At 37.7% G+C, this 27,167-nt stretch overlaps 1 protein-coding gene across 1 annotated transcript in view; it reads right to left on the bottom strand.

Moving 5' to 3' along the window:
- Positions 1-27,167, bottom strand: part of AGBL1 (AGBL carboxypeptidase 1) — a 995,991-nt gene that overhangs the window by 779,012 nt on the left and 189,812 nt on the right. The window contains exons 8-15 of the mRNA XM_069098544.1: positions 23,261-23,426; positions 21,456-21,523; positions 16,287-16,403; positions 13,725-14,320; positions 7,888-7,971; positions 7,359-7,448; positions 4,804-4,952; positions 3,546-3,633 (exon numbers count right to left, since the gene is read on the bottom strand). Coding sequence (XP_068954645.1) covers positions 3,546-3,633; positions 4,804-4,952; positions 7,359-7,448; positions 7,888-7,971; positions 13,725-14,320; positions 16,287-16,403; positions 21,456-21,523; positions 23,261-23,426 — 1,358 coding nt within the window. The remainder of the gene's footprint in view (positions 1-3,545; positions 3,634-4,803; positions 4,953-7,358; positions 7,449-7,887; positions 7,972-13,724; positions 14,321-16,286; positions 16,404-21,455; positions 21,524-23,260; positions 23,427-27,167) is intronic.

Raw genomic sequence — 27,167 nt, 5'->3', positions numbered from 1 at the left:
TGTAAGAGTCCATGATTTTATTATCTACAGACTCCAGAAAGTGAATTTAAAAGAGGTCTTTTGCCTGTTGAAGCCAGTAGGATTAGGACCGAGCTGCTCTATGTAGCTTCCGTGAATATCTCAAGAAGCAATATTGGCCTTATTAAAAAGTCAGACAAATTTGCACGGGCATTTGGGGTTGAGAATATGTAATAAATCAGGTCGTATACAAAAAAGAATCAAGGGATTATTTGAGAGTGTTTATAGACTGGGGGAAAAATGACCTCTCAGATATGATGTATCATGTTACTGATTCTATCAAATTAATTTTCTTCCCACCTTAGGTGGAAAAGATTTATGAAAATCATATGGAATGATGGATTTATATCAGCTTATGTGGGCCAGCTTTGATCAATGATGACCTAGGATCAATCAAACTAATATTTGAGTAGCTATGGGCTTCCTTTTGCTTTTCCATCTTCTGAGTCAGTCATCTGTTGAAAGATGAGTCAAAGAATGGAGTATAGAAGTGTGTAGTTATGATTTCAATACATTTCCATCTTTTCTTTTTAAAAAATGCTGGGATGTATCTCAATGCGTTTGTAAATGCAAGTAAGTACATGAAATAAGCAAATGCTAAGATAAGGGTGAATTAGATAATCTTAGAATGACTATGACTCCATTTAACAAGGGTGTATCATGTCACTTAACAGAATCCAATAAGCCAGAACAGCAGCCACCAAACTACCCTGTGGCAGCAGTGTTTCCAATATTATATATAACTTAAAATCTCTCTCTTGAGATATATCGGAAGGATACATGATGGCAGAGCACTTGTATGACATTCATCTTCATGAGTGAGCTATTCCGTCTCCCCTCACGGGTGAAGATAAATGTCAGAAGAGATCAGCCATTGTGTATTACATAGCCACTCAGCACACCATTTCCCTCCCACTGTCCTTCAGCACTGAAATGACTTTACATCAGAGCTGGAAGAACAAGAAAAGGAATGAGACTAGATGTATGTCAGTGGGAGAAGCAGACTTGTGGTAAGTGAAGGCTAAAATGATGTTTATTTCTGTGAGGGGCAAGGGTGAATGGGTTTGACCTTTCCTGTTCTCCCTCTCAAAAAAAAATCCCTTTCATTGTTTTTCCCTTCAAATGTCTTTTAGAGTTCACAGTGATCATCCCTCCAAACAAAAAGGAATGGTACACCTTCCAAATCCCCACTCACAACTCAGAAGGTGCTATACCAGGATGGGAGTTGTTCTCCCTCAGACTTTCTCTCTCCTCCCCTCTTTTGAGTCTGCACAAGGAAGCACTGGAGGTTAGATGATACACTGAAAAAAATACCTTCTTTAAGAGGCAAGCACAGTTGTACAGTGGAGCTCTAGATCACAGCTAACAACATCCTTCAAGTAAACTACCCAAGAATCAGAAGGCACAGTGTAATAGTCACTGAAAGGATGGAATGCTCTCTAGAAGCAATGACATAGGAGGAAAATGATTTGGAGAAGACCAAGGTAACCTCTTGAGCAAACTAAAAAAATAAAGTCATGAGGGCTGCCCCTGGTGAATATGATAGAGAAAAAAAGGCATACCCATTCATTCCTAAGTAGATAGGACTGATCTGGAGGTGAACAGGGATCAGCATATCAATCTTTTTATTAGATCAGAGTATTGCCAAGTATTGCAAATATGTTAACATAATTTGATGAATAATTGTAAAACAAATGATATTACAATATAACAATCTTATCCACTCATCTCAGTTGTATTCAGGTCTGGAACATGAATATGAATTACAGTACACATTCATGGTTTTCATCTTACCCCTGAGTTACTCTTTAATCACAGAACAATTGTCTTGTTAATGACATTAAAAGCTATTAATGTTGGCATCCCTTAGGCGGCCTGTGTTCCAGATTGTGCTTCCTTTCCCTCCTCCCCATTGCAAGGACCAAATTCCCAAGAGCCTCCCCCTATTGCAACTACTCCGAGAGGAACAGCCTCCTGGCAAGGGTACAGGTTATTGAATGGATGAAGGTGCAAAGTGTTAATCCAAGCTCTCTGTTAGTCCTAGACCTAAACTGGAGGAAGGAGGAATTCTTCAAAAGATCAATATCACTGATGATTTTTCCTGGCTGTGGCTTTTACAGGAGAACATAAGTCATTCTTCACTTTCTAAGCCTCATGTATAAGATTTCAAAATCTTCCTGTAGGAGTATCACATACCTACACCTTGTATTGATTTTACATTAGCTAGTAGAAAACAATTATTTTAACATTGGCCTGAATACCCCATAATCTTTAGAGCTACCATAATACTTGGTCCATGAGAGAACTGTCATTAGAGAGATAATAGGATATGGTTTTGAGAAAAACAAAAGCAGGTATGATACAGCTAATTTTATAAGTAATTCAATGGGAGCATTTCACAGGACCATAGCATCACGGGTATTGTGGCTAATACCTCACCAATTCTTCAAACTGAGGGTTTTAGTTAATTCAGGGCTGTCCTTACATACCTAAAAGTCAATTCTACAATCACCTTAGTTGATAAATATGACCAGCCAACTGATGTCCTCAACCTGCTTCTATCAATTCCTTCTGTTGGATCTATAGACTTAAGAAGCTTACTTGATACTGTCTAGTATCCATTAACTTTAGGAAAGTATATGTGTATGTACATCATTACTTAAATTATCCAAGCAAAAATCATCAAGCTATAAAAATATGATCTTTGGCACCAATTTTAGTCTGAACTCCAAAGGGTCTTACTGGTTTTGTTTGCTATTTTGTTTTGTTTTGTTTTGTTGTAGTCACTGCTTCCACAATGGAAAAGAACAGTTGATTTACTTTAACCCAACCATGAAATAAGTATTAATCCATGAGCTCAGAGGCCAAAAGAAATCAGTCAGTAGCTCTGTTAAAAACAGGCAATTAGCCTTAAAAAATGATTTAATACATTTCTGTGTGTTCTGTCAGCTCCCAGTTAGTTTGGTTTCCATAGGACTTTTCGATTGTAGGGAAATTTAAGTGTGTTAAGTGTCCTCTATCTAGTGATATAAGCAATAGTGAAAAGTCTACTGAATGATTAGGAAGAAATATAACTCCAAATCATGTGGACTAGTTCAATACAAACTTTCAAAAGTTCATGATATTTGAATGGAATCGAAGATTAAAGAAAAGTTGTTTATGAACCCTTGACACCTTCTAGACAAACAGGCAGGGTACCAAAAGATAACAATGGGGCAATTATATAATTTAAGTACAAAAAGAGTAAGCAGCACTAAAATCAAAATAAAGCATTCCTCAATCAACCATAAACAAATGTTTATTCAGCAGCTACTGCATGCCAGGTACTGAATGTTACTTAAAATCCATGTATACATATCTTGCCTGTTTATTTCACTCAAGGACAGGAGTTTTGCAGTCTTGAGCGATTTGCAACAAGTTTAGCAGATGAGCATTGGCAGCTGAAGGTTATGGGCACAAATATGGTTAAGCAGGGAAAGGAGGAGGGAATGGAAGGGCAACCAAAGGTATACTAATGATGCACTTACTTGTAATAACAGATATCATAGCCCACCCGAACCCAGTGAGGCCTGCCCTGGAGAGCCTCCTTCACTGAATACATGGTCGGCTGCATCCCTACACAAAACAAAGGCAGGTTCAGGTGATAGGACTTTTTTTTCCAGAAGGGAAAAAAAGAAGGAAAGAGAAAGTCGATATCCAGACTTTTTCTCTTTTCACACAGGTTTCATCATCTGTTTCAGAAAAGTAATTTATTCCTTTCCCTCCCAATAGAACTATTATTAAAACATTTTTTAAAAACTTTTCAAATGACAGAGTCCTAAGTTATATTTTTGGCTCTAATAATTATTCATTTGATGACCTTGAGTGATTCCCTTAAATTTTCTGGATCCCTAAATCTATTCTGCTACCCAATGAATGATGTAATCTGTCAGGATCAATCAGACTGTCTGTAAAAGTTAATATTATCATATCATTACTGTTATTATTGGTTTTGTTACTGGGACACTTAATTAATAAATTGTTTCTGTATATTAAAGTCCTTCAGAAACTGTAATTTATCTAGAATATGTATGTGTATCTTATTATTCTGGATTTAGGAAAGTCAATAGATTTTGGGGAAAATGTGAATTCCATACTGCATTAGAATCCATATTCCAGCATGTTACAATGACAGATATGTCATTTAAGACAAAAACCCTAGTAATCTCTGAGGGCAACATATGTGTGTATAGATATAGATATATACAGGTTATATAAGAATCATCATCAGAAGGGTTAAAATGTATAGTTATAGAAGTATGAGTTTTGTCTCCCAAATATTTCCCACCCATTTTCCTACTTTTATTCAGGGGAATCTGGTGGTTTTTTCTCTGTATTTTTTCCAAGTCCCTAACTGGATGGTGCCAACAAGACTGTGTGGCTCACCAGTGCTATAGCAAGCCTTTGCCATTATGGTTTATTGGGCTTGGAAATATGAGAAAACAAAGGCTGTCTACTTACCTGACAATGATAAGGAGGGAAAAGGATAGGGGAAGTCCTGACATTATCCCTTATATGGGCACTCTGACTATCTGTGGTAATATCAGAGCTTCCCGAGTATCAGTTTGTCATAGCTCATTCACTAATTTGATACCCATGTAGTGACCAAAAGGGATGACTCTTCTCTAAACCCTTTTGAACTCAAGGATATGTTTTTAGTCAAGGATATGTGTTTAGTCTAAACATACAAAAAGCTACAATGATCATTTTGTTCAACAGGAGTATTATTTCCCCAAAAGCTCATACCATAATTGAACTGGCTGTTGACCTTCTCACAATTGATGACATTGAAGCGGTAGGGAATAGCAGCCTTCATGCTGCTCACCTTGAAGTAGAACCACTGCTGGTGCTGGATGCAGTTCACATCAGCATTAATCAATAAATCATACTCAAACCTGGAAAGCAAGACATGTGGTGTTAGCCTGGTGCACTAAGAAACCTGATCTCACAGCCTGGATGAGGGGAGTGATCTTATCCTTATGGCATAAGACTGCTAGCTTTGACTAGATATTTTCACCCTTGTCTACTTCGAAGTTGGCTTAATAACACTAGCATCTCTTTGATTTGAACTGCAAAATAATTACTCTCCAGTATTTGCTACTCATAAAATCACTGATCTACAGATAGAAGGAATCTTCAAAGCCATAGAATCCAACCTCCTGTTTTTATAGAAAAGGAAACTAAGGCTAAGAGAAATTAAGTGATTTGCCAAAGATCACAGGGATAGTAAGTAGAGGAGGCAGGATTCAAATTTAAGTCTTCCTCATTTCAAGTCCAAACTTCTATCCACTTCACCACCTAGTACAGAGGTTGCGATTGACCTAATATCTAAGCATGTACTTTGACTTGCTCTTCCAAGGGCTGTAACAGATTTGTGCTGACCCATCTATGTCCTTACCTAGTCTCTCCCCATGGCAATACTACTGTTTTATTACATGTTCAAAGGTCTCATATGAGAGTGGAAGTCTATAGCCATGGAAGAGAGAAAAGACACTGATAGGATCAAATCTAAAGTCTCATTTTTTATTAACACCTAGTTCTTATCATAAAATTAAGTAATCACAACTTATCTGTGTGATACATGAGACTGAATTTCTAAGAGGCCAACATTTTCAATGACCAAATATTTTTTTCTATTTAGACTGGGGGATGGTTGGGAGAAGGAGAAAAAGGAGAGTAATGAAGGAAAAAAGAAAAGCAATCATAAGCCATAGGTCATGGGGTATAATATCAATCTATCAGTCAAGATTCTCTGTCTATTCATTTTTTTCCAGATGATGAAAAGTGTCCTGGGCTTAGGGTCAAGATGGATCTAAGTTTGAATCCTGCATGTGACACTTAAAAGTTCTTTGACCATAGGTAAGTCACTTAACCTCAATGAGTTTCCCTATCTTCAACTGTAATGATGAAGGAGTAATATTAATATTGCTTACCTTACAGTATTTAAAGTGATTTAAAAACATTAAACATTAAGTAAAGGTGCATTATTAAGTATCATTATTATTAAGAGAGAAATGTACCTCTGCCTTTGTTTTTGTGAATTGCACTTTCATCTCATAAATTAAAGGAACTTGTATAGACTATTGGAGGAAAACAACATTTACACAGATAAGTCAATACAAAATATATTACCAAGTAACTACAAAATTATTTGGGAGAGAGGATGCAAACAGCGAGTGGGTATAAGGAAAGATCCTGTTTAGGAGGTGGCAGATGCGCTGAAACTTGAAGGGAGAACATTTCAGGCAGATGCCTGGACCAAAGATACTGGCATAATGAACTACAAGGGCAATCAGTGGTAATGAGGGGCTGTTTTGTCAGATGGATTCAGTGACACAGAGTAGAATAGATAGTGCCCCCATATGTTATCACAGGTCCTTCAGTTACCTCCAACATCCTGAGAGGTGCTGGGATGATGTCCCCACCCTTGCTGGTTGAATAATGAGAATTCTACTCACATTCCCCAGCAGGCAGACATATGTATGACCTATCTGGATCCTCTCCCTATTAAGCCAGGCAATGCAAAAAGATATATAAAGGTTCTATTGCATCCTGAAAGGTTAAAAATTCAGGAGACCCATCAAAGCTCAAGTAGTCTAGAGTTCTAAATCCCATTGGAGTGCATTATAGTAAGTCTCCAGTTAGTGAGCAATATCGGCTGTAATGACAATTTCTCTCTACATTTAGGGGGTGAAATACATTTCTTAGAATCGTAGATTTCTAAAGATCTTGGGACTCTTACCTTCATTTTGTAGGTCAAGAAAGGGCCACAGAGGTAAAGTGATTTGACTAAGACATCACTGTAAGTTAGTGCAAAACTGGGACTCAAATCCAGGTCTCCTATTCCTTTTTTTTTAAGTTGTTTTTTTTAAGGGCAATTGGGTTTAAGTGACTTGCCCAAGGTCACACAACTAGTTTTTGTGTTAAGTGTCTGAGACTGAATTTGAACTCAGATCCTCCTGACTCCAGGGCCAGTGCTCTATTCACTTGGCCAGCTAGCCACCCCCCAGGTCTCCTATTCCTAAAGCAATTCCTTTGATAATATAGCTTGGCTCTACTTTATTTAATTCCATTTTAGACAATCATTTCATATTAAATCTCTCTTTCTTGAACCTTAGAATGTTTATAATTCTTATATGACCTTGGGGCAGTTACTTTACATCTCTAGGCCTCATTTTCCACATGATTAAAAGGAGGTCCCTTGTTTATATAAATCTATAATCCTAAATCCATAACAACTCCCCCCTCCCAATAACAATGCTCTTATATACTGGGCCCCTCACAGATCTCCCATTACTCACTCTCTCACTTGGATGGCCTTCCGCAGGTTTCCTGACTCAAACCCAGAGAAAAACTTCAAACATTCAGTTGCATCAGTGCTTTGCAAGAGCCTGAAAGCAAAATAAATAGCTCATAGATATGGATATGATTATTGTTATTTTTAATACTAAGAAGCCATTTCCATGATCAGTAATCAGCATTTCCCCTTGCTTATATTGCTCATTGCTCCTAAAGATATATACATATATGTATGTATGCATGTGTATATGTATATGTGCGTAATATACATACATATTATATATAATTTAGCTAAATTTCATAGAAAATGGTTAACTAAAGGCAGTGTGTATTTATTTTTGTTAGTGGAACACTTAATAAGTATGTATATATACATCATATATATGTATATGTGTTTTATATATATATTATATATAAAACTTAGCTAAATTTTATAGAAACTAGTTAACTAAAAGCAGCACCCCTTTCCTGACTTTCATCCCCATTAATAGAAGCCAGAACATTTTGCCACCAACACATTAGGCTACCTACCAAGGCTCATCTAAACTGAAGACGACTCTGCCCATCACCTTGTCTGGCTGGATGAACCGCTGGACATCTTCAAATATTTTTGCCCTGAATAGAGAAAAAAATCATAAATTCAGAGCCTATAGCCAAGAGTAGAACTGGGATGTGCCCCAGGGATCTTCCACCTTGAGAACATTTTTTGCTGATGAAACTGAAAAGCTGTTAATGAAACATTCTGGTCTGTACCCTCCACTCCATTGGCTTCAGATATGTGTATTCACCTTCATTTAGAAAATTATTATTTTTTTTGTACTGCTCTAGTGTGAAAGTTTTCATCATTTTAGTCTTAGTCAGTTTAGCTAAAGGCAAATCTTTCTCCTTCTGATTTCTGGCCCAGATCCATCAGCCCAGGGTAACTTTAATGTTGTTTTTCCTAGACTCTCTCTTCCATTTCTTCCTCAGTGATGAAATAAGCATTGTAGCCAACCCAAGATATGCAAGGCTGGATCAAAAATATTACCCAGTCTACTCAATATCCTGCATTAGTCAGTGGTTAAGATCTCCATCTTTAAAAGGAAATTCCTTGCTTTCTCCCCTTATCTTCTACAAAGACATTATATTCGTTCATTCCTTTTTTAAATTAATTTATTTTTAGTTTCCAATATTCACTTCCATAAGTTTTAAATTTTCTCCACCTCCCTCCCCAAGACAGCATGCAATCTGGTAAAAGCTTTACATATTCATTCTTATTAAATGTATTTTCAAGTTATTCACGTTGTATAGAAGAATTAGAATGAATGGGAGCAACCATGAGAAAGAAAAAACAAAATGAAAAAGAGCAAATAGTCTGATTCACTCTGCATTCGGGTTCCATCGTTCTTTCTCTGGGTGTGGATAGAATTTTCCATCATGAGTCTTTTGGAGTTGTTTTAGGTCCTTGCATTGCTGAGAAGAGTTAAGTCTATCAAAGTCAGTCATTTCACAATGTGGCTGTTACTGCGTACAACGTTCTGGTTCTGCCTCACTCAGCATCAGTTCATATAAGTTTTTCCAGGTTTCTCTTAAGTCTGCCTGCTCATCATTTCTTATACCATAATAGCATTCCATTACATTCATATACCACAACTTGTTCAGCCATTCCCCAATTGATGGGCATCCCCTTAATTTCCTGTTCTTGGCCACCACTAAAAGAGCTAATATTAGCTCATTCTTTTATATTTAAACTGTGTTTTGTTGACGGGACAGTGATCAAGTACATCCTGGAAGTATACATTTTTATTTCACCCAACTAAATCAACATGTCAAATTGAACTAATCACCTCCCCCAAGAATTGTGTTTCTGTAGGAATTCTCTATCTCTGTCCATGGTATCTCTATCCTCAGTGTCACTAAGGCTGGAAACTTCAGGGATGTCTGACTCATTCCTTTTCCCACCTTCCCCTCTGCCAAGCTAATTAATTACTGAGATCAAAAAATTCTATGTGTACAATATCTCTTTTCCATTTTTCTCATTCCTACTACAAAGTTCCTAATCTAGCTCTTTTCCTTCTTGCCTAGATTATTATAATAGCTTCTTATTTCAGCAATCTCTCCTCCCTCTAGCTCATCACATATATTGCTAACATGCTGCTACTAGATTAAATTTCCTAAACCGTAGTTCTGATCATGTCTCATATCCCATTTCCTTGCTCAAAAACCTTCCATGATTTCCAACTGCTTACAGAATCAGTCCAAATTACTTTATCTGGCATTAAAAGGCCTGCCTAATTTAATTCTTTTTCAGTCATACCTCCCATAAAAGTCCTTACCCATCCTATGTTCCAGTCAAATTGAACTGCTTATGAGATATAGTGGCTAGAGCATTGAGCCTGGAGTCAGGGAGATCTAGGTTCAAATTCCAACCTAAGCATTTTTAATAGCTTAACTATAGCCAAGTCATTTGTACTTTTCAAGCCTCAGCATCATCTATAAAATAGAAATGGCAATAGCAACTGCCTCAGAGAGTTGTTTTAAGGATCCAATGAGATAATGTACATTAAGGGTTTTGCAAACCTTTAAGAGCTTAATAAATGTCAGGCATCATCATCGTAATCATCATTAGCTTATACCTTTGCCTTTACCTTGGAGCTTTACCTCCTAGCCCTGCTTATCTAATGCCTACCTGTTCTTAATGACCCATCCTAAATGTCATCTCTTCTACAAAGCTTTCCCTAATCTTCCAATATGAATGTAACTTTGACCTCCTCTGAACTGTGGAGTTACTATATTTATGCCTTTCTCATTGCACTATCATAGTTCACATTTTATTAATCATTATCTATACCTGTGTGTGTGTTTCTTCTTTTGCACCCTACAAACTCAAGAGGGTAGGGTGCACACCTTAGTTTTCTTTTCATGTTCCATTGCAATGTAGGTGCACAATGAATCTTGGGATGCAGTGACTGACCACCACAAAAAAATTTCTCAACCTTTTCCTACAGCAGCTGCCATTGGACAAAGACAGAAGCCTGAAAGGACAGGAGTTAGTTGTATCAAGATCCAGCAGGCAGCAAGAAGGTAAACAAAATTCTTCCTCTGACCAGACAGGCTGTGAATACCATGGTGACTGGGGCTGGAGGAAGTAAGGGAAAGTGCAGAATTAGTGTAAACCAGAGGTGACTTACCTCATAAAACTGACCTTTTGAACAGTGTGGCATTCAAAGGTCTGTGGAGCAATTACTTAATGTCCTGAAATATGCACTGTGAAAAGCTTTAATTTAGAGGTGTAAAACTAGAAAATGATGCCTCTGGGTATAAAAAGCGCATCCAACACTGGCTCAGTAAGGAGTGAAACAAAAGCTGCCAGTGGCAGCTGCAATGGGTACATGCTGGACAGTTCAGAGAGGGTCCCAGCTCCCTGCCTCATGCTCATTCAAGGTTATCTTTGGATGAGACATTTTAAATACAGGGAATAAGTGAAATTTCCCAATTATGGGACACCAGAATGCTAAGCATAGAATCACAGAGAGCAGAATTCATAATGTTTCCTCCTGAAATATACTTTGATAGGGATGGAGGTAATAAAGAGCCACTGGGGTAAGGAGGAGAGTTGACATGGTCAGATCTGTGCTTTTGGACAATCACTTTGACAACTGAGTGGAAGTCAGACTGGAGTGGGGAGAGACTTGGGGCAGGGAGAGCAATCAGTAGCTATTGCAACAGTCCAGAGGTGAGAAAAATGAGGCTCTGTACCAAAGTGGTAGCAGTGTCAGAGGAGGAAAAAAGAATGTATATGAGAGATATTTTAGAGGTAAAGGTCAGTAGGATGTGACAACAGACTGGATGCGGCAGAGGTGGGAGGGTGAGAAACAGTGAAGAATCAAAGAGGACACCTAGGTTGTGAGTTTGGGTGACTGGGAGGATGGCCATGCCCTCTACAATAATAAGTAATAAGTACAATAATGTTCAGAGGGCAGAGTTTGGGAGGAAATATCATTAGTTCAGTTTTGGCCATGTTGACTCTAAGATGTCTGTGAGACATCCAGTTTGTTGTTTTTGTTCAATCATTCAGTCATGTCTGACTCTTTGTGATCCAATGGACCATAGCACATCAGGTCCTTCTCTCCTCCACTAACTCTTGAAGTCTGTCGAAGTTCATGTTCACTGTTTCCATGATACTATCTATCCATGTCATCTTCTTCCATTACCTTTTCCTTTTGCCTTAAGTCTTTTCCAACATCAAGGTCCTTTCCAATGAGTCATGTCTTCTTATTATGTGACCAAAGTATTTAAGCTTCAGTTTCAATATGTGACCTTCCAGGGAACAGTCTGAATTTATCTCTAAGTATTAGCTGAGTTGATCTTCTTACTGTCCAAAAGCCTCTGAAAAGTCTTCTCCAGCACGACAATTAGAACGTGTAGATTCTGTAGTACTCACTTTTCTTTATAGTCTGATTCTCACAATCGTACATTGCTACTGGAAAAACCATAGCTTTGATTATGTAGAGCTTTGTTGGCAAGCTGAGAGCTCTGCTTTTTAGTACACTGTCCATAATTGCCAAAGTTTTCCTTCCAAGGAGCATTTTTTTTAATTGCAAGGCTGCAGAGTCATCTGGTTGCAGATGTCCAATAGGCAAATGAAGATGCAAGACTAGAGATTAGGAGTCAGGGTAGGGTTGGATTAAGTTGATCTAATAATCATCAGCATAAAGATGATAATTGAATATATGGAAGCTGATAAGATCACCAAGTGATATAATATAGGTGGAGAAAAGAAGAAGACACAGGACAGAGCCCAGTGAACAGCCACTGCTGTCTGGCATGATCAGGAAGAAGACCTAGCAAAGAAAACCAAGAATGAATGGTCATAGATATAAGGATAGAACCAGGAGAAAATAGTATTGTGGAAACCTAGAGAGAAGGGAGTATCAAGAAGAGGGTGATCAACACTGTCAAAGGATGCAGAGAGGTAAAAAAGGATAAGAATTGTGGCAGAGGGAAAGCCATTAGATTTGTCATTTGTCAGTGATCATTGGTAACTTTGAGGAGAACAGTTGTAGTTGAATGATAAGGTCAGATGCTACATTAGCAAGTTAAGAAAAAAGTGAGAAGAAAATAAATGAGGCATTAATTGTAGTCAACCTTCTCTTAGAATTTAGCAACAAAAGGGAGGAGAGATGTAAGATAAGAGCTAGTGAGGATGGCTAGATCAAATGAAAGTTTTTGAGGATGGGAGAAACATAAGTATATTTGTAGGAAGTGAGGAAGCTGGCATTAGGCAGAGAGATTGATGATAAGTAAAGAACTGGAAATGATAGATGGACAATTTGCTAGAGATGAGATACAGTGGGCTAACTTGTGCCATGATATGGGGAAGGGTCACCTTTACACATGAGATAAGAGTGAAAGAGAAAAATAGTGATAGAAAACATATGAGTAATATGAGATGAGGAGGAAGTAAGACCAGGAAGCTCTTGGTGAATGTCTTCAAATTTTTCCAGTGAAATGGGAAACAAGGCCCTTAGCTGAGAGTTTTAAATCCTGGTTTTGCCACTTAATACCTAGTGAGTCAGCCACTTTATCTCTATGAGCCTCATTCTTTTCATCTATAAAATTTTGGGGAGTAGATTAAATAACAAATTGGGTGACCATTTGTCAAATATCTTAAACTAGGGATTTCTTTTGTATGCAAATTGGACTAGATGGCTGCAATGGTCCCTTATAATTCTCAGATTCCAAGATTGTATAAAGATCCTTTAAGATCCCTTCCAGCTCTATGCCATTGATTCTATGGCAATTGATCTTTAGATCTACTGCTTTTTCCACTTTTCACCACTATTTTACCCACCCAATCCATAGTTTCCCATCAGAGGACTTCAGAGTTGCTTCTATATTCACATGAGTCAGGGTCTCTCTTTCTGTAATAGACAATATAGCCAGCCAGCAGAGTTAGTAAGAATTAGCTGTATCATCAGGTGGTCAAAAGAGCTAAATGATTCAATGGTCTATTACCATTATCATTACTGCATCTCCGTGGTGCCACCCCCTAGGCCAGGTAAAGAATTTACAGATGTTTTTCCCCAAAATCAGAAAAGTCACTTCCAAGTATTAACATTATACAGATGGCATTGGTGGGTGTGGAGAAGAGGAGGGATTCTCCAATTGATTATGATTAACAGGATGCTAGCACAGCAGGTTGACATGAATGAGAAATTTAACCTCAAGATTTCAGTGATATTTCAGATTTCTTCACTCTATCCCTTGAGCAGAAACATTAGTATTACAAGAAACAATACTGTCCCATAAATGCATGACCCATGAATTTTATTCAGGAGACCCCAAAAATAACTAGGTAAAAACAACAACAACAAAAGTAGCATCACCTTTGAATTCCACATTTACGTTCCAACATGGACTGGGAAAAAGGTGGTGAGTGGTGACCCCAGACATCCGGAAATGCTAACACCTTGAAGCCTGGCACAGATTTGGTTCCTTCAGCTTTGGCTATATAAGTATAGGGATTGTGGAAGGGAATATTCATGGGATGCCTCTCTAGAAACTTAGATACAGGTTCCGAGATTTCGTCAATCCTGACAGAGCTGGAAAGGAAAGTATTCTTATTTAGACAGGAACACACTTCTGCACCCCAGGGAGACTCTTTGAAGGATGCCTGGGTATCGGGTACTTCCTTCCTGGAGGAATCTTCTTCTTGATCATTTGATGATAAATATGGACCTATTTTTCCAGGAGCCCCCTCTTCATAAGTTATATCCCCAGTGGACTTCATTATCTTCATCTGCTTCGGAGGAGGGTTCTGGAAATTTGTGTCCCCTGTTTCTAGTCCCTGGGTACTTTGGTCCCTCTCTTGGAAATGCCTCTTTGAGAATGTCTGAGTAGAAATATGGCAAAAGTAAGTGCACTTATGGGTTCCTAGGTCCTCTTCAGAGCTCAGCTCATCTCCAGACTTGGACTCAAGTTCCTTCAGATTTAAATAAAGAAGAGTCTATGTCATTATTCCTTATTCTAAAGGTAGCTTAACATAGTAGACAGAAGACTGGACTTGGAATCAAAATCAATAAACAGATATTTATTAAGTATAAGCTTTGTGCCAGGTACTTTAATAAGTACCAGTAATATAAATAAAAGGAATAAAAACCCCTGTTCTTAAGCAGCTTATATCCTGATTGAGAAGAAAATATATGAATCTCTCTCTCTATATATATAGAGAGAGATACATATATATGTATATATACACATACATATATGTACATACATATGCACGTATGTGATAATTAGATAATAACATATTGAAAATAATATACCTGCTACATATAGCATAACTACAAAACATCCTTAAAAGGAAAGGATGACCTGGGTTGAAATCCCACCTTTCCCATATACTATCTGCATGACCCTGAAAAACTCATTTAACCTCTAAGTGTTTTAATTAACCCCTTAAGACTTCTCTAGCAAGTCATACATGAAGTGTAATCTTTACTGGTGAGGAAAGCTCCCCAATAATAGCTCAAGAGGTAGAGGAGACCTCAGAGGCTCTCTTTTCCAACTCCCCCTACCACCATTACCACCACCACCATTACCACCACCACCATTACTACCACCACCACCAGTCTAGGAAACCCTTAAGTTGCCAAATCACAGATCTTTTGCATATCTTCAGATAAAGAAACATGTCAAAGGAAAAGAAAAGAATGTAATTCATTAATTGAACTACCATCATCAGGCTATTGGACATATCAGAGATCTTTGAAAAGTTTTGGGCAAATGATGAGAAGGTTCAAAACATAATATTTCATATTGTTTCGGCTCTTCTTCTGGCCAATCAACAGGTAACTTTAAAGGTTCTGTCAAATTGTCTAAAAAATGAAATATATTGAAACCTGGGCATTAGCAAAGAACTTAATAAACTTTTAGGCTCTGAACTAAATTAATTAAATAAGCAGGGATAACTAAAGAATCGTTCTGTAACTAAGAACAGGGAAAAAATCATATGCTCTGATACTTAGTTAAGGAGAAGGTAGCCTTAAGTAGGGTGGGTAGAGATTACTGCTTTCATATATCACATTCTACCCCTACTTCATTCCTAATTTTCTCCAATTTCAACCACATCTCACAGTATATTGCTACTTTACTTTATGAGAAAAGGCATATTGTGCTTAGGGAATGTTATAGCTGACTGTGGTAGTTAATAGGTCTAAAATAAAGTTCCATAAAATCTCTAATAACTTCAGGGAATGGCTTAAATTCTTGAGCAGAGAGAACTCTTCCATATAGGCAGGAATGAGTTGGCAACAACTGAAGCTCCATGTACTGGACAAAGTATATTCAGGATGAGAAGGAAAGATTCCATACTGCACCAGTTCCTGGAATTAAGTGATCCACTCAGCATTGATAAGAATTGGAAGGCAGGCATGGAGGTCAATAATCATGATGGAACTTCACAGATGAACTTGCAAAATGCTGCAATTATTGCCATGTATTATACACAGTGGTCTCACAAAAGTTTTCCAAAACAGAGAGATAAAAGGGCGCTCAAGGAAACATCTAAGTTGAATGGCTAGTTTATCCAGAACTTTGGCTATTTTATTTATAGGATTAAGACCCCCCCCCATGCTATAAATGATCAGTTTTATTCCCAGTGACTAACAGAATTGTGGTAGCTTGTTTCTATTCTCTATATTCAAAAGGACTTTCATATTTTTAATCTTTCTATCCTTTAAAATTGATTTTTCCAGAATTTCTACTTCCCACCTAACTTTAGCTCAATAAGATGCTAGGAATCCCAGAAACAGATTGCTAATCATGATCAATAATCCCCATCTGGAACCTTTGTGGCCTCCAGTGCTCTCTGTATTATGATATATCACAGGTATGCAATGGCACAGTGAATAATGCTCCTCCCACCCCAAACGCAGATATACACATGCCTGGAAATTATGGGAGAGTTCACAACACATTGCCTCATACTGTTTCAGCTCCTCTTCTGTCCAGCTGAGCACTGGTTTTGAGGTAAGCTTTTTCAGATCTGTTTCCAAGTCATCATCCTTTAAAAGTAAACACAAAAAGTACAAGTCAGTAAACCACAAGTATAGGTACTGGTACGAACTAACTAAGTATTCCTGACAATTGAAAAATTCTAATGCTGGAATCTCTAGTCCCTATCCCCAGTCCTAGAAGGATCATTTTGTTGTTGAGTTGGTTCAATTCTATCCAGCTCTCCATGACCCTATTTTGGGGTTTTCTTGGCAAATATATTGGAGTGGTTTGCCATTTCCTTCAATATCTCATTTTACAGATGAGGAAACTGAGGCAAAAAGGGTTAAGTGACTTACCCATGGTCACACAGCTAGTGTCTGAGAGTAGATTTGAATTCAGGTCCTACTGACTCTAAGGCAGGTACTCTTCAGTGATCCTAAGTCTTGCATTTTCCCTCATAAATGTTTCGTCTCCAATCCTTTAGTTATGTTGGAGGCTAGCCCAAGAACCATTTTTATGCTTCCAATATCCCTAGATCAAATTTCCCATTATACATTTAACCAAAGGTGAGCAGGAAAATAATAATATAAGTGAAGAATCTGTACTTTGGGTTAATTAACAAGAAAAAAGGAAATCCTTCTCAATGAGTAGGGTAGGGACTAGAGGGAGGGAGAGAATTTGAAACTCAAAATTTAAAAATATAAATGTTAAAATAAGTAAATGGGGGAAAGTAAAGGAAAAAGAAAAAAGGGAATTGGGGGGGTCTAATACACACCTCTAAATCTAGGAAGTGTGCAAAATAATGTTTTGGGGTAGGGTAAGAAAATCTGAACCCTTTACCTTTTCCCTACTATCTTCTTTCCCTTCCTAATCTACTTGACTACTTTTCTTTTTTTTTTTCTAGTAAATTTCAGGTAAACTACCCTGAGGTTTTCCTAAAGATAATTTTATGGACAAGAAGATGGACAGAGTATGCTTAATAAAAGCATAATGTAATGGCAAAAGTGTGATATAGTCAGATGATGTTTTGGAGACTGGCTTTGCTACTCTAATGACTTTTTGACTTTGGCTAAATGACAACCTGTCTGCACCTCAGTTTCTTCATCTGTGAAAATTATCTGTATACAATGCAAGTTTCATTAGTCCACCCTATTCTCCCCTACCCTCCTTAAGGATGACTTTATGGACAAGTGCCTAGGTAGTGGTTCTTAACCTTTTTGTGTATGTCAAGGACACCTTTGATAGTATAGTGAAGCCTATGGATACATTCTCAGAAGGTGGATGGGAAGGAAGGAGGAAGCAAGAAACACAGGGAGGAAGGGAGGGAAGAAGGGAAGGAGAAAAGAGGGAAGTGAGAAGGGAGGGAGGGAGGAAGAGAGGGAGGGAGGGAGGGAGGAAGGAAGGAAAAATATATTAAGATTTACTATGCACCAGGCACTCTAAATACTTTACAAATATTATATCATTTGATCCTTATAACACTAGAAAGTAGGTGCTATTATTATCCCTATTTTACAGATGATGAAATTGATGCAGAGAATAAGTGCCTTGCCTAGTGTCCCAAAACTACTTGAGTGCTTGACTCATTTCTTCCTGACTCTAAGCCCAGTATTCTATCCGCTGTGCCACCTTCTAGAATATACACTATTTTGTCATGTTGATGATAGCTCAGTGAGGAAAGATATAACATTCTCTCTCTCTCTCTCTCTCTCTCTCTCTCTCTCTCTCTCTCTCTCTCTCTCTCTCTCTCTCTCTCTCTCTCTCTCTCTCTCTCCATAATGGATAAAGAAACAGAAAAAGAAACAGAAGGTGTTGGTAAGAATCTGAAGAGAAATAGTCAGACTGACTCAAAGCTACATTGAGCTCCTGTCACACTGACCCAAAACAATAGAAGGTAGGCTATAGAAGGGAAACAAATATATTTATCGATTCCAGGAGGGTTACCTATTCATATAAAAAAGGAAATAGAATTCAAAAGCCTATAGAATGTGATGCCTAGAGCCTCTGAATGAAGACCCAAGTGGCAGGGTGGGCAGACCAAGTTCTTTTTACCCAGGAGAGGAAGACATGAAAATAGTAACAGCCAGAATGACTGATGACTATGAGCTCCACCCCCTGTATGTAACTCAAGCTGCCCTACCCTACATTAATATATTTGTAAGATGTCCTGGCTTTCTTTGTTTGACTTCATACAAAACCTTACAACCTCTAGAATCTGGGAACTTATGCAGTGTCAAATCCAGGTGCAGGTATATAGATAGCCTCATTTTCCTGGATAAAAGATGTACATCCTGCAGGTGGTAAAAAAAAAAAAGTAGACCAAAGTTGTATACTTATATTCTTTTCTTCATTCAATTTTATTCTATTTTCGGTTCCAAACCATTTTCCTCCCTCCTCCCTCTATTCACCCATTGAGGAGGCAAAAAAATTACATTTATATACATATATATATATATAGTCATGTAAAACAAATTTCCAAATTAGCCATGTTGAAAAGAAAGAAAGAAAATATACTTCAATCTATGCTTAGTCTATTAGCTCTCTATCTCAAGGTAGATAGCTTGTTTCATCATGAGTCCTCTGGAATTGTGGTAGGTTGGTGGTGTACTTAAATTCTTATACTCTTCATGTATGAATGTATCTACCTGATTTGTTTATTTTTTTATAAACACTGTAGTTATTTCCCTGAACTTAGTGTGAAAATTTGTCTATATTCCTTGAAATCTTAAACCTAGGTTGGACAATGCTGAAATAGATACCTAGTCAATCCCAACAAGCTGCTTCATATTAATGAAAAAAAATTTATTTTCTATAGCACTTTAAGGTTTGCAAAGCATTTTGTAGATATTATCTCAGATATATCAATACAAAGAAAGTTTCAACTTTAGGAAATACCTTGTGGAGGAACAGAGTTAATAACTGAAGACTAAAGCAGTTTGCAATACTTCTTTAGGAAAAGAAATTTCTGAATAAATCCACAAGAGCCAATTTTACAGGTAATGAAAAAATAGATCACTACCCATTTCCTAAAATAAAGAATTTAAAACGATTTTGTAAATGAGGATCAGCAATAAAGAATTGTCTCGAGATCATGCCTACCTCAGCTACCAATGTATGGGCATTAATGACTTATCTTGACACTAAACAGCACCTTCTGTCACATGTGCACATTCAGAAAGGGCAGATAGGAGAGAAAGGAAAAAGGATAGTTTTGACTAACGGCCAAACATATGCAATTTCTGTCTGTATTTATGTCTCTATAGGACCTTGGTTCCCAACATGGTACTGTAGCCATGCTGCACACACCATAAGGTACTCAATCACATCCCTAGACCATGTGTAGTTTCTGAGTGCACTACTTGACTTTTCATTTTCAAAGCTTAGATAGAGGCTATTTATCCTTCCCAAGGAAAACAGATCAAAATGATTATTATAGCTTTCTAAGAGATGGAAGCCAAGGCACAGAGTAGCTACACAAAGAGCCAGTTTTATTGCTGTGATCAGAATTAAGGTTTTCTTAGCTTCTTGTCCTACAGTCCATATTTCTTACAGTCACCTCCAAGGAGGTAAGCTTGGTTCCACTGAGAAAAATCTAGTCTTCTGGCCCTCTGCCTTACCTAGATGGACCCCACTCTAGAATCAATTTAGCTCTGATTTCTGACATTCATTCATTCATTCATCAAACAAATTAATCATCTGCTCTGTGCAGAGAACTGTGCAAGTCACTGAGGGAGAAACAAAGTTAAAGATAAGATACAGTTTCTGGGCTCGTGGAGTTTACAATTTAGTAGGGGGTTATGACACAGAGGCAAACTACAAAAACTTTCATTTCTCTGGTGGTCATGCTCATGCATAGAAATCTCATCTGCTATTTTGCTTGGCACATGTTGATGAATAGCTTTTAGTCCCTGCACCAATTTGTCTTGTTCTTATTTCCCAGCTGGTTTTTGTTTATTTATTTTTTTCAAGTTTCCCCTGCAGTTATCTGAAAAGCAGGAGCTCAGGATACCATCTGAAACATCTTTGATGCAGAATGCAGCCATGCATTGATGCACTACTTGTCCCTCCGCATCAGATACAAGAGGGGAATGACACCGAGTGTCAAGCATTCAGTCACTGAAGAGCAAGCGGGAGGCGAGGTAGGGAGTGGCATTGATGAATGGCTACTGCAGCCCAGTGTTATTCAAATAATTCAGCACATACTCCATTGGCATGCACCGCCAAACCACAGTAAAGAACCAATTTGCTCCTGATGACTTCAGAAATGATTCTATTTATCAACAAAACCCTGAGAATACAGGGGTGTCAATAGCAGTTTAAACCCAGTGTCGTTGCACAAAGGCGTTCCTCTAGATGTCTGCCACAAGTGTTAGCAGGTGAGTGATGGTTATGATACATTTATAGAGAACTTATGGAAAAGTTCCTCACAAGGATTTCATCAGATTTTCCTCCCCAAGAAATTCATGAGGCAATACTTGCTTCATTTCTTCATTTTGTCGGTGATATCATTAAGGCAGATAGAATGTAGGGAATTTGCCCAAGTCCATCCCCTGAGTTGGAAAATGAAAAACAACTGTACCTAGTACCTTCAGAGTTGCCAAATCTAGATGTGGCCCACTGTAGGACAATAAAGGGTAGACGATAAAGCAGAATGGCATGTTTAAGAACAATAGATACTATTAGAAAAGGGGGCCATTGAGTGCCAAGTTTATTTCACCTCTGTCTTCTTTACTAATGTTGGATATGTTTATTTAACGTGCAATGCATTAAATGCTAGATTAAGTAATTAAAAACTATTTTAAAATTCCTATGCCATTCCAAAACACTGTGCCATGCTAAAGTTTCTACTGGAGACTCAAATCCTTGTTCTCTAGTCTGACAGAGCATTGGTACCATCATGCTAGATGGCTTTTGTTTTTCCATTGTGACATTTCACCAGGCATTTCAAGGTATTTGAAAAATACCAATGTTGCTTAGTTTTAGCCAACAGCACTAAGCTACCTTCTGTGAGATAGCCCGTGACTTGGATGAGCAGAAAATCTGATTTTTCTTGCAAAGACATGCTTCCCTTTGCAATATATGAAAAGAGAATCATTTAAACCAGATATCGGCGTACTTACTTCCTCCTTGGTTTCTTCAGAATCTGAGTCTGTGTCCTCCTCTTCCTCACCATCCTCTTCAAAATCATCTACAGAGGAAGTAAAATGGGTAAGTGATTTGTCATCTCCCTCTGCATTTTGACTTTGATAGAATTTCAGCATTTTTTCTCCACATAATTAAGCAATCTTTCTATATGTCTGCATCTCTCCATTTACATTCCAGCAACTGCACTGACCCTTATTTGTTTATGCACAAGTTGGTGCATTCAGCAACCTGACAACAGCACCTTTAACCAGCTATTAAACAGAGTGAAAATCCAATAGAGAAGAAAATAGCAAATCTCTATGTCATTGTCTGGGAAGAAGGTATGAGGCAGGACTATCCCCTTCTCAATATTTCTTGGTTTTTGGCACTCTCACATCAAGGCCTCCATTCACTAATAGTTATGTACCTTTGCAATGTACAATGGGTTATTGCATTTGAATCACATGACCAAGTTTAATCCCTGGCTCTGCCTTTGTTACCTGCATGACATTGGGGAAATCATTTAACCATCCTGGACCTCATTTTCCTAATCTGTAAAATTAGAGCATTGGGCTAGATGACCACTAAGGTCCCCTCCAAATATTGATCTATGATGCTGTGATCATCCTGTATGTAGCAAAACTATGGAATATTCTCAAACCTTAGAAATACTTAGGAAATCAAACTACAAAATGTTAAAGCAGAAAAGTCCCTTAAAAGTCACCTAGTCCAACTTCCTCATTTTATGGATGAAAAGACTAAATAAGTCATCAGCCAGGACACAGGTCTATGTCTATGTCTAAAATATTCTAAGGTAAAAGTGTTCCATGAAAGTTGGAATAAGGAAAAGAGTCACTGGAATCTTCTAACAAGTAAATCAGAAGTTTTCTAATTCAGTCAGATATAGTAAAAGACTAACATCTTTTGGGGTTTTTTTGGCTTTTTGGAGGGGGGAAGGTAGGGCAATTGGGGTTAAGTGACTTGCCCAAGGTCACACGACTAGTTTTTTGTTAAGTGTGTGAGGGTGGATTTGAACTCAAATCCTCCTGACTCTAGGGCCAGTGCTATATTCACTGCACCACCTAGCCACCCCTAAAGACTAAAATCTTAAAAGAAAAATCATTCTCACCTAGAAAGTCAACCCCAAGTTCACCTTTTGAGTGACTTAATGTCACTACAAAACAGCCTTGTAAGGTGTTATATCAGAGAAGTCAGAAGTGATTTCAAACCAGCTCAAATGGCTGTGTACAAATCCATATACTTGGGTATACTTGAGATTTTTATGACCTTTCTAAGTAAGCAGAAAATTAGTAACTAATAAGGAAAACTCAAAAAAGCCTTGAATTTAATCCTAATTATAGAAGAGTTTCAGATTGATTGTGGTCTGCACCAGTGAGGGAAGGAGAAAGAGCCCATAACAACAACATATCCATTAAAATGCTTCTTAAAATTAATAGTCCCAGAACTGTCTTTCTTTTGCCTATGTACTAAATTATCTTGACCAATGAAAAGAGGCACTTGTTCCAGCCTTCAACCTCTCTCTCTCTGGGTCAGAGCAAATGGAAAGTACAGAACAAAAATATTTTTTATTTTTTGGAGGGGGTAAGGAAGGGCAATTGGGGTTAAGTGACTTGCCCAAGGTCACACAGCTAGTAAGTGTTATGTGTCCAAGGTAGGATTTGAACTCAGATTCTCCTGACTCCAGAGCCAGTGCTCTATTCACTGCACCATCTAGCCACCCCAGGAGAAAGATATTAACACATGGAAAACTCTGAAGATCATCACTGGTCATTTAACTTACCTTCACTTCCAGTACATGGTGGCCCAGAGTTCATGCTTCCAGGAACAGAGAAGGAATAGTAGCTACTTGCTGTGGCCAAGGGCAATGAGCATTTGGGGTAGCATTTCCTCAGGATCTGAATTACTACTGAGATGATGGCATCCATACTTTGATTACCCAGGTAATTCTACATAAAAGCAATGTCATATTGATTAGAGAGCTCCCTGTCATTAGGGTTCCAATGATTATGAAGGCACTCTGCTAACAGTCTTACACATTTGAAACACAATATAAATGTGGAAAATAAACTCTGTTGTATAGCTGCATCTCTATATTTTTTTATTTTTTCTGTATTATTAACAAGAATTTGTTCTAAAAAGCTTTTAGTTATTCAAAGAGTGGGGGATGAGAGGACCTGTGCTCCCTATTCTCTTTGGAAATAAGTAGATGATTTGGTAAAATTATTGCTTTTTTTTACCTGTCACTTGATCAAAGAAGAAAAAGAAAATGACATATAAGAAAGTTAAAAAAAGCAAAATTTTTTTTAAAAACCAAATAAATAAAACACCTCTTGTCAAAGCCTAGTGTACTGATTTTAATGAATCTCATTGCAGGGCAAAGAAAATTTGTTTGGAAAATTGAATAAAGGAAATGTATTCCCCAACATGTACACTACAGTGGTCCAGTCAAGTAACATGACTCCATTGCACTCATTACTCTCCACATAAAAACTGGGATTTCCTGCTTCCACACCTTTGCTCACACTATTCTTTCTATTCTAAATATCTCCTTTCCATCCCTATCAAAATCCTATCATCATTCAAGGTCATGCTCATGTGTTTCCTCTTCCATGAGGTCTTTCCTGATCCTGATGTTTCAATTTTCTGAACATTTGTAGCTTTTGTTTATACTCTCTTGTGGCATTTATTCTTTTCCTTATAGTTATTTGCATATCTTTGTTATTTCCTTTGGCAAACTTGAAGGCAGAGCCTATGTTTTATTCAACTTATCCACTTCATAGTATCCACTGATACATCAAGCATAGTACCTTCCACATAATGGGTACTCAGTAAACAAACATTAGTTGAATTAGTTCATACCTAGTCTGCTGCCAAAAGAATGAAGCAAAGTGATGCCTTCTCCATAACTCCTGTAATGACACCTGAAAGTTCATGTATGATGGGGTCACATAATATAACTGTGGTATATCTCCACAAAACCCAATCAGCACACAGAAGAAAATGGATTGAATTCTAGATACTACCTCTGTACCAAAAAGATTCTAGAATATGAAAGGAGTTAAGGGCTGAGTTGGAAGGGGAGGGAAGAGTCAAAACACTTACAAAACGATAATATTTTATTCCAATGAAGAATACTAGTGAAACAAAATGGAACACACCAGAAGTCCTATTTCAACAGCCTTGGGGCAAATATTAGGAAGCTTTCTTAGTGGTGAATGGATGGGATGGATGAACGGTACACTGTTGTTTCCATCTTTAGAATGGGTCAAATATCTTCATTTTTTTTTTTTGCTTTTTGGAGGGCAATGGGGGTTAAGTGACTTTCCCAAAGTCACATGGCTAGTAAGCTTGTCAAGTGTCTGAGGCCGAATTTGAACTCAGGTCTTCCTGATTCCAGGGCCTGTGCTCTATTCACTGCACCACCTAGCCGTCCCTTATATCTTCATTTTTTAATAAAAAGGCATACTGTAAAATGCTTTCAGGGTCTTGGGACCTGGTCTGACTCAGTTCTCCCCTATAAAGAATGGGGTTATCAAGATTCATTGGTATTAGTCTGGATTCTCAAAAGCAGCCCAAAGAAAACTACTAGGCTGGTGCTATAAGATTCTATAACAGGAGTCCTCATGAAAGCCTGAAGTTATTCCTATCTATGTAAGGGACATATATGAGAATTTTCCTAAACTATTACTTAATAAACTGCAAGGGAACTGAAAAAGCCATCAACAAAGCATAATGAAGTTTTTCAATCAACCCAAGGACTGCTGAGGGCCTATCCAATTCAAGGACAGAGTAAGGAAGTATGGCAAAACGTTTGTACAATAAACAGAGCATATGTGTATGTGTATATATGTGTGTGTGTGTGTGTGTGTGTAGCTATTTTTAAAACTCTTTGCTTTGTTCTTCCTAGAGTATAAGTTGCTTAAGGGTAGGGACCATGTTTTACTGATCTTTTTAGCTCCTCTTCCCCACAGCCTAGCCTAGTGACTTGCACATTAAAAGGTACTCAATAAATATCCATTGAATGAATTCATGTCAATGACGTTAGAAATTACTTAGAGGAAACATTACTGCCAGGAAAGTATAAGGTAGGACCTAGTACCCAGAAGAGCAGAAAACAGATAGGTAATTAGATCAAGTTTTGCTGATAATTATATTTATGGTTAATGCCTTAGAACTGAAACCAAGACAGGATTGCTTATGTTTACATAAATTATTAAGAGGGTTATGCTAATTGCTAATCAGATACTTTAAATACTCAGCAGGTACTTAGGAAATACCTATTTAGGAAATAGGAAAAGAACTATTTCATAATTAGAGGAGTTCAGACCTACCTTAGAGATCTTCCATCATAGTTGGATTATAGGATCTTAGTTTTAGGTTTGAAAGCAGCCTGAAAGGTCACTCACATTATGGATGAGGAAACTGAGGCTAGTTACTGGCCATCTCAATGGCTGTAGCAGATATATACCATCCTTACACAAGAACTTGATCCTATTGAAAGACTACTGATCTGCATACATGTTGCTCAATGAAATAATGAATAGTCTACCATCCATTTCATTCTAATATCCTTCCTCTGGTGAACAATGGTAGCAGTGATTTGCAAGCATTTATTGCAATTTATAGCTCCTTCTTTGGGCCTTGTTAGAGATACTTGTTCAGAATGAGGAATATTCTTTCTGACTACTTTAAACTATTTTCTAATTTTAACTTCAACCCCTTTCCCCAAAACAGTGACTCAACCACATCCTGGTAGAATTTCTCTTCTGCTTTTACTCTAGGGGCCCTAATATAATTTATTATGAAGCAATTTTTTTAATCTATCAAACCATTCTCCATCTTCTTTTCATGCCCATGAACTCCAAAATCTGACTGAATGCCTAAACTGCAAAAATACACTTGGTTTTTTTCTTTATACTATAGTCTATTTCCATGGTACCAAACATGCAGCCTGCAGCAACACTTCCAAGTGACCCAAATCAGATTAAAATGATGTAATTGAGAAATGTTTTACAAAATAATTTAAGATATAATAGAACACAGAAAATGTTACTATGTAGTTTTCTAAGTCAATATATGACCTTTATGGATTTTTGTGTATGGTTTAGTGACCCTAGTTTCTCTTGAATTTGACACTACTGGCCTACTTTATCTGAATATGTACCACCTTGAAATAATGAGGCAAGGTTATCCAGCATGATGAACTCTGATGGCAATAGTCACAACCTGGAAACCAGAGGTGAGAGACATCAAGTATACCTAAGTGACCCTTTGAATTTTTCAGTCACACTAAGACCTGTAGTTCATTTTACCATCAACAATGTCAATAATATTCATGTAAATACAATTCAATTAACTTGGTGGTGTCAGCATTTTCTCTGGACCATGGCCTGACCAGTCTGGTAGAATAGAATCATGTATGTGAGCATATTTGTAACCTCTTGTGGTATAATTGTCAGGCCACAGTGGCATGGGATCCTTCAGTGCTTGCTATATCTCTACCACTGGAGTAGAGAGTGTCTCATTTCCATCCAGGAGGGGCATCACTTCATAAAGAAAAGTGTCATTGTCAAGGAATGAGAGGATGTCAAATGTCAGACCTATCAACCTTTTGACAGTTCTCCTGTGGTATATTATTTAACACACACACACACACACACACACACACACACACACACACACACACA

Source organism: Petaurus breviceps, unplaced genomic scaffold (assembly GCF_028583685.1).
Source record: "Petaurus breviceps papuanus isolate PSGF00001 unplaced genomic scaffold, PetGlider_PUasm1.0 37, whole genome shotgun sequence".
Lineage (NCBI taxonomy): Eukaryota > Metazoa > Chordata > Mammalia > Diprotodontia > Petauridae > Petaurus > Petaurus breviceps.
This window is presented reverse-complemented; position numbering and strand designations above follow the sequence as displayed.